At 44.4% G+C, this 16,300-nt stretch overlaps 1 protein-coding gene across 1 annotated transcript in view; it reads right to left on the bottom strand.

Moving 5' to 3' along the window:
• Positions 1 to 124: 124 nt before the first annotated feature.
• kcnh3 (potassium voltage-gated channel, subfamily H (eag-related), member 3) overlaps positions 125 to 16,300 on the bottom strand; it is a 492,909-nt gene continuing 476,733 nt past the window's right edge. Inside the window, exons 11-16 of the mRNA XM_060929349.1 lie at positions 6,512 to 6,726; positions 3,390 to 3,646; positions 2,656 to 2,750; positions 2,463 to 2,515; positions 417 to 1,069; positions 125 to 275 (exon numbers count right to left, since the gene is read on the bottom strand). Of these exons, the coding sequence (XP_060785332.1) occupies positions 125 to 275; positions 417 to 1,069; positions 2,463 to 2,515; positions 2,656 to 2,750; positions 3,390 to 3,646; positions 6,512 to 6,726 (1,424 nt within the window). The remainder of the gene's footprint in view (positions 276 to 416; positions 1,070 to 2,462; positions 2,516 to 2,655; positions 2,751 to 3,389; positions 3,647 to 6,511; positions 6,727 to 16,300) is intronic.

Genomic DNA, 16,300 nt, shown 5'->3' with positions numbered 1-16,300 from the left:
CTTTACTTTCTGGATAACACTGAAACTCCTCATATTATCCTTCCACCCTAACTTGATGTATTGATGTGCTGCACTCCAGCTCCTGGCTGTGCTACTGCTCTCCTCCCATCTCTTCTTATGGCATTCACAGTGGTGGTCCTTCCTCATCGATGAAGCTGATGTGCTCTGTTGAGCTCTTCCCTCCTGCATCCCACTCCTGCATCTCCAGTTCCAGCTGAGGTTGCTCAGTGCCAGACGCTGCCTGGGCACAGCTGGAGGTCTGCTGGTGCCACGGGAAGCGTATCGACCCCTGGCCATCTCTCAAAGAACAGAGCAACAGAGGGGAGGGGTGTGGGCAAGATGGGGAGGAACATAGCAGGGTCTGCAGTAGGGGTGTGGAGGCAGAGGAAGCTGGACAAGGACCACCCTTCAGTCTATGGTCACCTGGGGAGTTACTTAGTGAAGCAGGTGCTGAGCAATGGGAGTGTGGTGAGGGTGGGGTGTCCTGGGATGATGGTGGGATGTCTTGTGATGAGGGGGGAAATAACAGGCCCTGTGTGCAGCTGGTGGGGCAGGAGGGGTGCGGCCCTTGACAAGGTGTCAAGGAAGGTGACTGGGAGCGGGATGAAGACATGGACAGGGAGAAGGAAAGAGAGGGGGATGTGGCATGAGAGGCAAGCCGGTCTGGAGCTGCCTGCCCATAGCCACTGGTAGGGCCAAGAGGGATGTCATGCTGCCCTGCCCTTGTGCCATCTTTCTGAATAGTCTCTAATTGGGACAGGCTTGCATGAGGGGAGCTATTTGAACAAACCACCTGGGATTGCGGTCTCTGTGGTGGGCTGGTGGGTATGAGGCAGCTGGGAAGCCCTACCACCCCCACCGGGTCTGCGATGTCCAAGAGAGAGCAAGGTGGGGCTGGAGGATGTGGGGCTGTAGGTGAGTTCATGGACAGACCACTGCCAGGTAAAGTTGATGGTGGGGGGGTTGAGAGGAGTGGCTGAGCAGTAGTGAGGAACAGAGGGCGGAGAAGGCGAGTCATCTCCTGCAATTCCTTACTGAGCTGGGAGACCTGTTTTGACAAGCTGTTCATCTGCAGACAAAAACAAGGCAAATAATGAGACGCTCCAGATTTACCATGGAGTATTTATTCAGATTGTACACTGTGTTTACTTTTGTATTAGCCTCACACCCTCTACACTGTTCTCCCACACCCTACCATATCACCCTCTACCACACCATCTAATCTACCGTACCATATTATTGTTGCTGGTGTACTCGTTATATGTGGTCAGTGGTGGTTCCATGGTCAACTGGTTCTACTTGATTAGAGTCAGTATGTTTATTTCTAGGAAGTAGATTTACCTGATAAAATGGCAATATCTGTAGCTGCAAGGTGCACCTAATAACATGGGGTATATTTCCCCAGTGTCTTTTTGTGTAATATGGTGTTTATATGTACAATCATTGGCCAATTTAATAGGAGCACCATACTAATACTGGGTAGAACCCTATTTGCTCTCAGAACAACCTTTAATTCTTCGTGGCATGGATTCCACAAGGTGTTGGACATATTGCTTTGAGATTATGGTTCATCTTGGCAAGATTGCTTCATATAAATGCTGCCAACATTCATTCTGCAAATCTCCCATTCTAACACATCCCAGAAGTGCTCTATTGGATTCCGAGCTGTTGATTGTGGAAGACCGCTGAAGTATACTGAACTCATTGTCTTGTTCATGGAACCAGTTTAAGACAACTTGTGCTTTGTGACAGGGCACAAGTAGATATTATAAGATGGTAAATTGTGGCCATAAAAGGATGCATGTGGTCTGTAGCAATACTCGAATAGGCTGTGGTGTTCAGTCATTGCTCTAGTGGTATTAAGGGGCCAGATGTGGTGGGTAAATATTCCCCACACCATTGCACCACCATCACCAGCCTGAACTGTCGACACAATGTAGATTGGGTCCACAGGTTGCGATTCATCAAACCAGGCAACATTCGTCTGCCCAGTTTTGGTGAGTCTGTGCCTACTGTAGCCTTAGATTCTTGTTCCTGGCTGACAGAAGTGGAACTCGGTGGTCTTCTGCTTTTGTAGCCCATCCACCTCAATTTTTGACGTTATGTATTCTGAGATGATTTTCTGTTCATCATGGTTGTAAAGAAGTCATGTGAGCTAATGTAGCCTTCATGTCAACTCGAACCAGGCTGGCCATTTTCCTCTGACCTCTCTCTCGAGGCTTTTATTATTTGCAGCCTACTATAATGCATAGATCCATCAAGCCGTTGGCTTGATTTACTCAGAGTACACTGCAGCTCACAACGTGATTGTTTTGTTCGTTGTGTGTCGATAAAGCTTGCTGTTGAATGCTCATCCAAGCAAATCTGGTTCACACCTGCACATCAAAGTAGGTTTTCCACTCTAGTTGGTTGACAGGATAAATGGCACATTTAAAGCTTTCGTGTTTGTTTCAGACACTCACCTCTTCGCTCAGTTTGCTGATGCTCTGCTTGGTTTCCACCTGATCTTGGCTCACTATGCATACACACAGACATAGAATGAAAAGGGTGTGGGTAACAAAGCTAGGCTCTTTTTGGGGGTCTGTTTTCTCCCAATATGTGATGAATGGATGGGTTGATCGATTTGAGAGAGAGAGAGCAGTGTGGATGGTTTACCTGGACTGGGGGATGGAGGGCCACTAAGGTTAGAGCTGAACTCAAACCTTTGTGCTGAACCAGAATTGCTCTCGGTCTCGATGCCATCCACAAACCTGTAAGCCCAACAATGACCACAGACCGACAGAAAATGCTCAAGTAATTGAATTAACCGCTGTTCTACTTGCTCAGAAACAAACCAAAGATTTGTATCTTTTATATGCAAACACCTAAGTGAAATGTGAATGTCCCAATGGATTTCAAATCCTAATACAACACCTAAGAACCTGCCATCTCACTGAGCCAAACGTGTGCTTTCCTAGTGTGAAATTGAATGCTGTTGCTGGCTGGTTGTCATGGCAGCCGGATACTTGCGCTAAATTATGGATCGTACCAACTGCAGTTTTCTTGTTGGCTAGCAGGGAGGTCAAAAATTAGGTGAACATTTAAGTGTGATTTGTTCCAGACTTGGTGAATGCCTACATCCATGTTTACTAAAGAGTAAGTTTGGCACTGATGGGGCAAAAACCATGATGTGGTGAATTTATAGCCTATTCTGGGAGCATGGAGCAAGTTGTAGCCTTGTTCAATGTACAAAGAAGTAAACTTTTATAGCCCTCATATGTTTGGGACACAAAGTCTTGCTAGTGGTCTTCCTGTATTTGCCTTCATAAAGAGGCTCTCTTTGACAGCATGCAAACAAAGCTGATAAAAAAAAAAAAAAAAATGAAGCTGTGTGTGACTGGTTCTCGCACCTGGGACTGAGTTCCGGAGGGGCACTACTGAAGCTGACCACAGGTATCTGAAGTGTGGCCGGGCGGCTGTGATCAGAGGGGGGACGAAAGGGCCTTGGCGGCAGAAGGGGTGAGCGCAGGGGTGAGCTGAGCCCCCTGGTAAGACGCAAAGGTGAGCGAGGTGCTCGCGATACGGAGAGCTGCTCTTCGTCATTCTCTTCATCCTCACGAATGGAGGGCAGTTTCTTGACCAGGCCGCCATTGCTTTCCCAGTCCACCTTGGAAAAACATAAGGACACGCTTTGTATTTAAGGAAAAAATTAGGTGCTTCAGATTTTGTGCATAAAATGCATGCAATGGTGAATGACCGACAGTAGGGGGTGGAGTAACACAACCTGACTGTCTTGTGTTCTTACTCTCTGCAGCATGTCTTTTTCTCTTTATTTCATCTGCAGTTCTACCACTTATTAAACCTCTTCATCATTCCTTCAAGAGCCCTGTAGTTTTACCACTTCTTCTTTCCAATAAGCAGCACTGATTTCCACCATTTGCTTGAGACACTGCAGTCTTTTTTTTTTTTTTAATGCTATGTTAAAGACACCAAAAAATAGGAGACGAGAAACCATTTTGGTAACGGCTCTTTGTGGCCACCATGACAGCTGCAGTCTCGGTAAGCGTGTGGTGGTTGAGATGTTTATTTACATGTATCGTTGCAGATGACTGGGTTTGTCAGTATCCTTCCCATGCATACTCCACCCACCATCGCTTTCTAAACAGCCTTTATAAGGGCAGCGTGTGTTTTGCTTGACACGTATTGCTGTTTGGAGCGTGGTTAAATTCCTTTCTTCCTTGCCTTTTTGGTTCTTTCCTATCATCAGTATCTCCATCTTTTTCCATGCAGCATAACCCCTCCCCTTCTCCAGCTCTGCTTTTCTTATTCTTCTGCTTTTCTTGCTCCTCCCCTGGGGTCTTTCCATCTGCAGTCCCCAAGTGAAGGTGTATTTTTGCCTCCTCCTGACATTCTTAGCAACGAGGGTCCCGCTGGCACTGTAAAAGCTGGTTCGTATTCAGACCTAACCTGTGTACCGGAATCAGTGACCGCAGATGGATTAAAACTATAGGATTGAACATGCATACGGTATACAAAAAACTGGAATGCAAACGGAAGGTTTGGGCGCTTCGCCTATAAACAAAAGGTCCTCCAGAAATGATGCAAAGCAGCAGTCAGTATGCATCGAAGAGCCTGTTCCATTTTCTGAACAACAGCGTGGTCAAAGATTTTGTTTTCCACTCACAAGATCGACACACACGAGCAGTCTTGCTTTTCCCCATACACGCACATGAAAAAAGCCGTGAAGTCACTTGACCGGCGCTTATTTTCATCTCTTCCCCCTTAATTATTCCAGGCCAATTAAAATCTCTTGCCACAAGCATGTTTGCACACTCGCGCTCGTGAATATGTGCGAGAGCGGTTTGTGTTGACAGCGAGATGCTCAGTAAGACCTTCTGGTTCACGGCATACTAATGCTCAAGCAAACACTAGCTCTGGTGAACATACATCTCTAGCCATCATATCTCAGACGTTCCCTGCGTGTTATTTATATTCGCCAAACGCCCCTCGGCATGTTCTGTATTCAGAGCTGTGCGTTTCTGCAGTGGCAGAGCCACTACAGGAAGGTTACCCCTCCTCCACTTTTCTCTCAGCTTCTCTCGCTTTCTATTTTTAGCGGGTAGGATCCAAACTTAGCTGACACGGAGGGTGCTCCCAACCAGTGAGGGAAAGCTCCCGCCCCACCCCGCTCTATTCTTAGCAACAGCTTGCGCTCCCGACAGCGACTGTTGCTATTTCTGTCCTTGAGACATGCACTCGGTGCTCGTGTTTGTGGGGACTGGGAAAGGAGGACTCGTGAGCTCGCTGACATGTACAGCCTGATAGCAAAGGAGGGGAGATGATGCCCAGTGAGAGAAGTGTGTTTTGTGTGTTGGGGCTTTTTTTTTTTCCCCAATTAAATGTCCCTACAAGGTTTGGAATATCTGAGTGGGGACATTTGGCTCGTCCTTATGAGGAAAACTGGGATTAAGACACACGGCAATAATTCGAGGCATTAATAACGGTCAATGAAAGGTTCTCGTAAGGACAAAGTTTGTGTGTGTGTATATGAGCGAGAAAAGAAAACCTGCCAAAAGCAGTAGAAGGAAGAGCAGTCTCTCTGTTACATCGACAACACCTTCCCTTTTACCTAAGGTGTTTGTGTGTTTTGTATTAGTGAGTGTGTTCCTTTTCTAATTCCACACCCGTGTCAAATGATCAATACGAGCTGAAGTTCCTCACATTCTTTACAGTACGTACACGTCCAAACAGAGTCATTAGTCTATTTGCCAGCAAAACCCAGTGCATTATCCTCAGCCTGGTTACATTTGGTACATATAAGTTGCTAAAAATGAGTCACGCTGTTGACAACAGCGAGTTGTTGACGACAATGAGTAGATCGCCACATTCTCAGGTTGTTTTTGTGCTTCATGTCCAAGCAGTACACAATATTGACACTCCCATGTTCCAGGATGTTGACTGTAGTGTGTGCGCATGAGACACTTTTTGAACTTTGACCTTCCTGAAGACCCACCAGACCTCAATCCCATTGAACACTCATGAGTTTATTTGGAACATCATCATCGTTTTCAGTAACTGCTTTATTCTCGTCAGACTTGTGATGGATCCAGAGCCTATTCTGGGAACACTAGGCATGAGCTGGGGACACACCCGACATCATAGGGTTTCATGAAGACACACTTTCACACGCTCGTTCACGCCTCAGGGTGGGCAATTCAGCAATAGCCAGTCCACCTACTGTACCAGTATTAGGAGATGGGAGGAAATTGGACAACCTGGAAGAGACCCCATACACACATGCTTGGGTAGTAACCCAAGCTCAGGACTGGATCAAGGAACCTGGAGCCGTGAGGTGGTAATGTTACCCGGAGAACAGTACATGAAACTGAAGCGAAATAAGTCAGTACAACACACTCGTGGATTTTACAAGATTGGCACTGTTATTACAGCAAGGAGAAGTGTAACCTTAAAGTATGATGAAGGAAATGGCACCATTTTTTGTTTGAGGCTCGTGTGTGTGTGTGTGGCTCACATCCGTATTGTTGCCCTCGCGCAGATTGTAGGTGAGGTCGTGCTGGATCTCGCTGACAAATTTCTGTGCGTACTCTGGGTAGAGGCGCAGCACCTCACGCAGCCCCTTCAGGCTGATGTACTGCAGGTCACAGTAGGTCAGAGCTTTTACGTTAGCGTTGGTCTTAATCACCTGCTCCCTCGTCAGAGAGTCCGAGCCGATCAGGTCGCCCTTACCTGCAGGACACAAAGAGAGTGCGTCAGGCTTTCAGTAGTCTTCCGTAAGATGCTTTTCGGAAGATAAAAAGCTATAACAAATTGATCAACCAACTGAAGGGTGTACGGTACTTCTGGACAATTTATTTCACACGAGTCTCATCTCATCTCATTATCTCTAACCGCTTTATCCTGTTCTACAGGGTCGCGGACAAGCTGGAGCCTATCCCAGCTGACTACGGGCGAAAGGCGGGGTACACCCTGGACAAGTCGCCAGGTCATCACAGGGCCGACACATAGACACAGACAACCATTCACACTCACATTCACACCTACGGTCAATTTAGAGTCACCAGTTAACCTAACCTGCATGTCTTTGGACTGTGGGGGAAACCGGAGCACCCGGAGGAAACCCACGGGGAGAACATGCAAACTCCACACAGAAAGGCCCTCGCCGGCCACGGGGCTCGAACCTGGACCTTCTTGCTGTGAGGCGACAGCGCTAACCACTACACCACCGTGCCGCCTTCACACGAGTCTTCATCTCTAAAATGAAGCGTGTTGGTTTTTGTAGCAGAATCTGAGCATATAGTACATTGGATGTACAGTATATCAGACTAAATGAGCTCAAAAACTGATGAGGATTAAACCAAAATAAAAATTAACACGTAGAAAGGTTTGGTATAAAACTAAAATCTTGTCCGAGACTGTTGGAGAGGGATCAAGGAGATCAGAAAGCACTTTGGTGTGGTGCATGGGGACTGTGAAAGCAATATCATATCCTGTAGTCTGAGCCAGTGTTTGTGTCAAATCAAATCAAGCTCTCTGTGGCGCACACACTCTGAGCATTAGAGCATCACCGTTGTGTGTGATAGAAATGACACGGTGTGAATGTGATTGCTTTTTCTAAATAGCTCAGTGTGTATGTGTGGCTGCCATGCATGTGTACAGTTTTGTTGGGAGGCACAGATAGTGTGTGTGTGAGAGAGAGAACATTTATATTTAAAAGCTCACCTCACAGCAGGAAAAAGTAAGACCAAACAAGACAGAGATATTTGGAAGACGGAAGAGTGTTTTCTGAAATTCCCATGAGCCTCTGCTCTCTCCAAGTATAGGGACCATGGCACAGTGGACTGACGTGCTTGTTCCATAAAGAGATGAGATTCAAATTGAAAGACGTTAATAAACATTAGACCACTGTAATAAGCTCCCACATTGTCTCTCTCTCTCTCGCTCTTACAGCCACGGAGAGAGAGAGAGAGAGAGTTATCAATGTGGATGAAGAGAGCCATTAAGCAGGACAACTTTAATTACAACCATGACTCTCCATATCTCCTTCTCTGTGTGTGTGTGAGAGAGAGATTGATTGATTTAGGGCAGCGGTGGTTTAAAAAAAAAAAAAAAAACCTGTTTACAATGTTCAAAATGTGTCTCAGTGGCAACAAACATCACATATCCCTGTTAAACCTCAAACTAATGAGTCCCAGCATTAAATATGGATAGAAAGGGTGTGTTTTTCTGGTGTGCCTGCTCTTTTAGACTGGTAATTGATTTTGAAGGCATATATTTGAGCTCCAAAACATTTTACGACCTTTTCCAGAAATATCATTATAATTATAAACACAGTACTGTATCTTACAAAAAAAAAAAAAAAGCCTTTGTCAATTTAGCTTAACAAATGCGTTAAAGCCATCCATGGATGCTTTTTTTTTTTAAACACACTTTTTATTGGGGTTTTCAGAGTTTAACATACACACGATATTTGACATATCTGACATACCAATATATATCGATGACACGTATATACACCAAAGAAAACAAACAAGAAAAAAAAACCCCATGAGAAGCAACAGAAATAAAAGAGGATATCGAGTGCTGCCTTCATATTAACATCAGGCTAAATTGCGGGAAGTGTTGGTTTACTTCTGTTGAAGTGATCTATAGAAGGGTTCCAGATTTGATGGAATTTATCTTCACACCCTCTCAATGAGAATAAAATTTTTTCTAACTGTAGATGTTGCATAATATCTTTCAAAAGGGCAGAGAGAGTCGGGGGTCGAGCCTGCTTCCAGTTCAGTAAAGTCAATCTGTGTGCTAGAAGAGATATACAGTTAGGTCCATATATATATTTGGACACTGACACAAATTGTTTTTTTTACCTGTTTACTGAAACACATTCAAGTTATAGTTATATAATGGACATAAAGTCCAGACTTTCAGCTTTCATTTGAGGATATCCACATTAAAATTGGATGAAGGGTTTAGGAGTTTCAGCTCCTTAACATGTGCCACCCTGTTTTTAAAGGGACCAAAAGTAATTGGACAGCTGACTCAAAGGCTATTTCATGGGCAGGTGTGGGCAATTCCTTCGTTATGTCATTCTCAATTAAGCAGATAAAAGGCCTGGAGTTGATTTGAGGTGTGGTGTTTGCATTTGGAAGATTTTGCTGTGAAGAAAACATGCAGTCAAAGGAGCTCTCCATGCAGGTGAAACAAGCCATCCTTAAGCTGCGAAAACAGAAAAAACCCTTCCGAGAAATTGCTACAATATTAGGAGTGGCAAAATCTACAGTTTGGTACATCCTGAGAAAGAAAGAAAGCACTGGTGAACTCATCAATGCAAAAAGACCTGGACGCTCACAGAAGACAACAGTGGTGGAAGATCGGAGAATAATTTCCATGGTGAAGAGAAACCCCTTCACAACAGCCAACCAAGTGAACAACACTCTCCAGGAGGTAGGTGTATCGATATCCAAATCTACCATAAAGAGAAGACTGCATGAAAGTAAATACAGAGGGTTCACTGCATGGTGCAAGCCACTCATAAGCCTCAAGAATAAAAAGGCTAGATTGGACTTTGCTAAAAAAAAAAAAAGCATCTAAACAAGCCAGCACAGTTCTGGAAGAACATTCTTTGGACAGATGAAACCAAGATCAACCTCTACCAGAATGATGGAAAGAAAAAAGTATGGCAAAGGCGTGGTACAGCTCATGATCCAAAGCATACCACGTCATCTGTAAAACACGGCAGAGGCAGTGTGATGGCTTGGGCATGCATGGCTGCCAGTGGCACTGGGTCACTAGTGTTTATTGATGATGTGACGCAGGACAGAAGCAGCCGGATGAATTCTGAGGTATTCAGAGACATACTGTGTGCTCAAATCCAGCCAAACTGATTGGTCGGCGTTTCATAATACAGATGGACAATGACCCAAAACATAAAGCCAAAGCAACCCAGGAGTTTATTAAAGCAAAGAAGTGGAATATTCTTGAATGGCCAAGTCAGTCACCTGATCTCAACCCAATTGAGCATGCGTTTCACTTGTTAAAGACTAAACTTCAGACAGAAAGGCCCACAAACAAACAGCAACTGAAAACCGCTGCAGTAAAGGCCTGGCAGAGCATTAAAAAGGAGGAAACACAGCGTCTGGTGATGTCCATGAGTTCAAGACTTCAGGCAGTCATTGCCAACAAAGGGTTTTCAACCAAGCATTAGAAATGAACATTTTATTTACAATTATTTAATTTGTCCAATTACTTTTGAGCCCCTGAAATGAAGGGATTGTGTTTTAAAAAATGCTTTAGTTCCTCATTTTTATGCAATCATTTTGTTCAACCCACTGAATTAAAGCTGAAAGTCTGAACTTCAACTGCATCTGAATTGTTTTGTTCAAAATTCATTGTGGTAATGTACAGAACCAAAATTAGAAAAATGTTGTCGCTGTCCAAATATTTATGGACCTAACTGTAAATGTTATCATGCTATATTGAGAGCTAGACAGTACGAGACCAGGTTCTTTAACTCCAGAGATAGCTGTCAGTGGGTTAGGGTCAATCACTCTTCCTATGATGTCCGAGAAAGATTGGAAAATCTTTTGCCAGTATATAATTATTCTCTCACGGTGGTGTAGTGGTTAGCGCTGTCGCCTCACAGCAAGAAGGTCCGGGTTCGAGCCCCCGTGGCCGGCGAGGGCCTTTCTGTGCGGAGTTTGCATGTTCTCCCCGTGTCCGCGTGGGTTTCCTCCGGGTGCTCCGGTTTCCCCCACAGTCCAAAGACATGCAGGTTAGATTAACTGGTGACTCTAAATTGACCGTAGGTGTGAATGTGAGTGTGAATGGTTGTCTGTGTCTATGTGTCAGCCCTGTGATGACCTGGCGACTTGTCCAGGGTGTACCCTGCCTTTCGCCCGTAGTCAGCTGGGATAGGCTCCAGCTTGCCTGCGACCCTGTAGAACAGGATAAAGCGGCTAGAGATAATGAGATGAGATAATTATTCTCGAACAGTGCCAGAACATATGGGCTAACGAGGCTGTTGATTGACCACATCTGTCACATGCAGGATTTATATTTGGATACATTCTACAGAGCTTTACCTTTGAAAAATGTAATCGATGAAGTACGTTAAACTGCAAGAGCCCATGTCTTGCACAGGCCGAAGAGGAGTGCACCCGCTTCAAAGCTCCTGTCCAAAGTTCATCAGTTATGACTGTTCCCAGGTCATTTGTCCAGGCTGTTTTCAAATGATCTAAGGAGGTGGCACCATTTAAACATAAAAGTGCATTGTAAAGAGTCGAGATTCCTCCTTTTGTCAATGGATTCAGTAAGAATATAGAATCCATTGGTGTACTATCTGGTATGTTAGGGAAGGATTTGGTGTTTTTTCTGACAAAATCTCACAGCTGCAAATACCTAAAATGATGTGAGTGAGGTAGATCAAATTTAATTTGTAATTGTTGGAATGATGGGAATTTATCCACAATAAAAAGGTCCCGAAAGGAGTGAATCCCTTTATTGTACCACTCACAAAACTTTGTATCAGAGAGCGAAGGAGCAAATAAATGATTTGCGATTAGAGGGGGCCGAAGTGATCCAAAGTGCCACCCAAAGTACTTTCTTATTGAAGACCAAATTCTGAGTGATTGTGAGACTATTGGATTGTTTACAGAATACGAATATATGGTGGGTAAAGCCAAAAAAAAGTAGAGCTGATGAAGTTGGGGAGCAGCATTTTTTCTCAATTTGAAGCCAAGCAGGTATATAATCTTGGGGCCAAAAGGAGAGTGCCCATAAGTTGCATGCCCAATAGTAGAATTTGAAATGAGGTAGACCCATTCTCCCCTCCGACTTGGGTCTTTGCAAGAAGTCCTTCCTTATCCGAGGGGGTGACCTCGGATAACTAGATAAATTAACCCCTCAGGGGTCTTTTTATTCCGTATAAAGCTGGAAATTAATTTATCTAGTTTTTTAAAAAAGGCATTATTAATAAAAATTGGAATACTCTGAAAGAGAAATAGAAATTTAGGAAGGATGTTCATTTTAATTACATTGATTCGTCCAGCAAGTGAAATAGGCAGATTCGACCACTTTTTAAAATCCTGTTCTGTACGTTCTAGAATTTCTGCAAAGTTTTGTTTGAATAAAGAAGAAAAAGTTACCGTGATAATGAGCCCTCATCTCATCTCATTATCTCTAGCCGCTTTATCCTGTTCTACAGGGTCGTAGGCAAGCTGGAGCCTATCCCAGCTGACTACGGGCGAAAGGCGGGGTACACCCTGGACAAGTCGCCAGGTCATCACAGGGCTGACACATAGACACAGACAACCATTCACACTCACATTCACACCTACGGTCAATTTAGAGTCACCAGTTAACCTAACCTGCGTGTCTTTGGACTGTGGGGGAAACCGGAGCACCCGGAGGAAACCCACGCGGACAACATGCAAACTCCGCACAGAAAGGCCCATGCCGGCCATGGGGCTCGAACCTGGACCTTCTTCCTGTGAGGTGACCGCACTAACCACTACACCACCATGCCGCCTATAATGATCCCCAGGTAACGAAACTGATTTACGACCTTAAATGGGAGAGAACTGAATGCATGTCCCCGGGCACTAGCATTAATAGGAAATAAAACGCTTTTGGAAAGGTTGAGCTTGTACCCCGATACCTTACCAAAGTCATCTAGTATAGACAAGATGTTGGGAATGGATGTTGAAGGGTTGGTGATATACAGTAATAAATCATCTGCGTATAACGACACCTTATACTCCCTCTCTCCCCTGGTAATTCCTGTATAAATATCTGTGGTACGTAAAGATATTGCAAGTGGCTCGATAGCCAAAGCGAAGAGAAGTGGAGATAGAGGGCAACCTTGTCTGGTGGAGTGGTTTAGAGGGAAATATTCAGATCTGAACTTGTTTGTGTGGACAGAGGCTAAGGGTGAGGCATAAAGTAATCTTATCCATGGATGCTTTTTAACATAATTCCTACTGACCCATACTGTAACCAGGCTTGTAGTACTCGAATCCGACTCGTGCCCTAATTTTAAGGACTCGTGACTTGACTTGGACTCAGACTCGTGCATCAACTGCATTAGGACTCGTAAATTGGAGACGAGGACTCTGATTTTTTTCTTTATTTTGTTGTAATGTGCCAAATTATTATGGCATAATATATTTATATCTACATTAATTTATGTACTAATTTCGTGCAAGAGTGTCACAACTGCGTGCATCAGATAGACTCTCGGGTGTGCTCCGGACAGCATGCACGCCAAGTGGACTCTGGCTCGCGTGCCATAAACGACAAAGGCGCGGTCAGCGAGCCAATATTAAAACTATGAAAACACTTACTTTGCGAAGTATTGAGTTGCGCTGCTGACACATTACCGAGCCTTATTTCCTTGTTTGGGTTCTTGATTTCCTGTTTCTTGTCTTTGATTCTGCCGAGTCTATGATAGCCTGCTTGTGCCTCGCTCGACCTATTGCCTGTTTCACCGTTTTACGATTTTGCCTGCCATCAAAAATCAGATTGATGCATTACCATATTCTCTTAAATATGAAGCTCCACTCTGCACACTTTACACTTGGGGAACTCTGCTATTAACCTTACTAAAGCATCTCATTCACTAAGTACTATGAATAAATTATTCAGTAATTGCAGTGAACCTAATAGAAAAGCTGTGCAAGCTACAAGAATGATGAAATCTGGAGTATACCAGTTTAATAAACATCTGGACACATCATGTTCACACAGTTCAAATCCTATTTGTTTGGGATTAGACTGTGAGCAGGCAAGATTTTCTGTAAAACTCATATGAAATTAGATTACGTTTCTTGCCATCAGAAAATTTGTCCACCCTGCACAACTCAGCATATACATGCTCACATCACTGGCATGACCAGATATGATCGCCTGTTACGTTACATTACATTAAAGTTAGACAGCCTTTCGATTTCATTAAATTGGTGAAATTTAGTCTCATTCTCATTATCTGTAGCCGCTTTATCCTGTTCTACAGGGTCGCAGGCAAGCTGGAGCCTATCCCAGCTGACTACGGGCGAAAGGCGGGGTACACCCTGGACAAGTCGCCAGATCATCACAGGGCTGACACATAGACACAGACAACCATTCACACTCACATTCACACCTACGGTCAATTTAGAGTCACCAGTTAACCTAACCTGCATGTCTTTGGACTGTGGGGGAAACCGGAGCACCCGGAGGAAACCCACGCGGACACGGGGAGAACATGCAAACTCCACACAGAAAGGCCCTCGCCGGCTGCTGGGCTCGAACCCGGACCTTCTTGCTGTGAGGCGACAGCGCTAACCACTACACCACCGTGCTGCCTCACGGTGAAATTTAGTTCCCTCTGAAATTTGGTCATTGTGATATATGTTTATTTCTGTAATATCTCACAAAATATCGGGCCATTCTATGGCTGGGAAGTTATTTAATTTGAGGGGATTCCCGAGCAAATAATGTGCATGAAATCTCTCACTTCGCACAGTCAAGCAGACAGAGGAAGTCCGTGTGCACATGCACAGGTTTACCTTTGACCGTGCACTGACAGTTCCATCATTCTGTCGCTAAACGAACAGCTGATCACACCGAGGTGCTCGCTGACCACCGATATTTATTAGTTTGCTCCTGCGTTTCCTTTCCTTCGCATATAACAAAACGTCTTTTCTTCTCGCTTTCTGTTACTGTAGTCGGCCTTTCACGTTTCATTCGCACACTCGTGTCCTCCATTTTTCTCTACTGTTTCAAATTTGTGTCCCACGATGCCTTGCGCGAACGGAGAAAGCCCACCACGTCATGCATGGTGTAGTACAGGGGTGTCCAAACTGATCCATAAAGGGCCGTATGGCTGCAGGTTTTCATTCCAGCCATGCAGCAGCACACCTGACTTGGCTCATTCAATCAACTGAACTGTCTTCACACAGTCAAATACTTGCAGCCACACCCACCCTTGATTAAAGGGTGGGTGTGTCAGTTGATTGAATAAGCCAAATGAGGTGTGCTGCTGCATGGCTGGAATGAAAACCTGCAGCCACACGGCCCTTTATGGATCAGTTTGGGCACCCCTGGTGTAGTATCTTGTATTATGTCATGATGAAGCAGGAAAAAATAATGGAGAATTTAGGGCCATGTGGCCTTAAATTCATTAATTGTTCTATTTTTAAAAAAACTAATAAAATTGGAAGTCTGTGATTTTCCAATTCAGTAGCTTTCGGTCCACTAAACAAAAATGGGTGTCGGGGAAAATTCTTTTCATGATCTGCACTTGAAAAATCTGAAAGGCAGTCTAGCTTTAATGGCATTTAGCAGACGCGCTTATCCAGAGCGACGTGCAACATACCCAGAGCAGCCTGAGGAGCAGTTGGGGGTTAGGTGCCTTGCTCAGTGATGCTTAAGTCATTGCTGCTGGTCCAGGGAATCAAACCAGCAACCTTTTAGTTCCAAAGCTGCTTCTTTAACCATTAGGCCTTTGATCTACAATTTAAAAACCCGATTTAAGAAATAATAGGTTTCTCCTGCTGTCTGGAAAAAGCAGGTTCTTTTTACTACTGCAAAAAGTGTGTGTGTGTGTGTGTACGTACCACTATGAGAATTCTCCAGCCCTAACCGGGTTGATCAGCTGTGTATGCAGTTGTACACAGGGGTCAAGACAATGTATTCCATTGCATAATCTTCATGTGTTCCTATAAACAAAGTCTCTGTAGCTGTGTTCAGTTTGTGTACGCCTGGCAGCTTCCTGTGTCCTGTGCTTGGCAGCAAAGTGTGTGTGTGTGTGTGTCTTTAAGAGCTGTCTGTGGAAGTGATATTGATGTGTTTATCTCAGACTGTTCTCTATGTTCTCTTTCCCTCTCTCCCGTTTGACGTGTGTGTGTGTATAGCTCTCCCCTTCATGTGCCTGCCTGTATTAATAATCAAAGTGCTTTAATAATGCAATGGCAATCAATTATTTAGTGCAAAGGGAAGATGTGCCTTTGCAGTAAGCCAGCATTTGATTTGAACAGACCGATGTGGTCCAGCCATCTAGGGATAAACGCACAAACACACGCGCACGCTGAGTCATGACCTTTGAGCATCTTAACACTGACATTTACTCGACTTATAAGCCTGTGAGAATCATTTACTGATGATGGAAAACTGCAATTAAGAAACTAACCTGCAATGGTGACCTCTCGTATGAGGGAAGCGAAATATTTTGGCTAGTAATTATGTAAATGAACGCAGATGATGGTGTGCTTATATATTGATATGGAGACTGTTCTAAGCCGTGCAGTGGAAGTCTTCATGGCCTGGG

The sequence above is a fragment of the Neoarius graeffei genome, chromosome 9, assembly GCF_027579695.1.
Source record: "Neoarius graeffei isolate fNeoGra1 chromosome 9, fNeoGra1.pri, whole genome shotgun sequence".
In the NCBI taxonomy this organism is placed as follows: domain Eukaryota; kingdom Metazoa; phylum Chordata; class Actinopteri; order Siluriformes; family Ariidae; genus Neoarius; species Neoarius graeffei.
The sequence above is the reverse complement of the archived record's forward strand: the minus strand, read 5'-3'. Positions and strand labels throughout refer to the sequence as shown.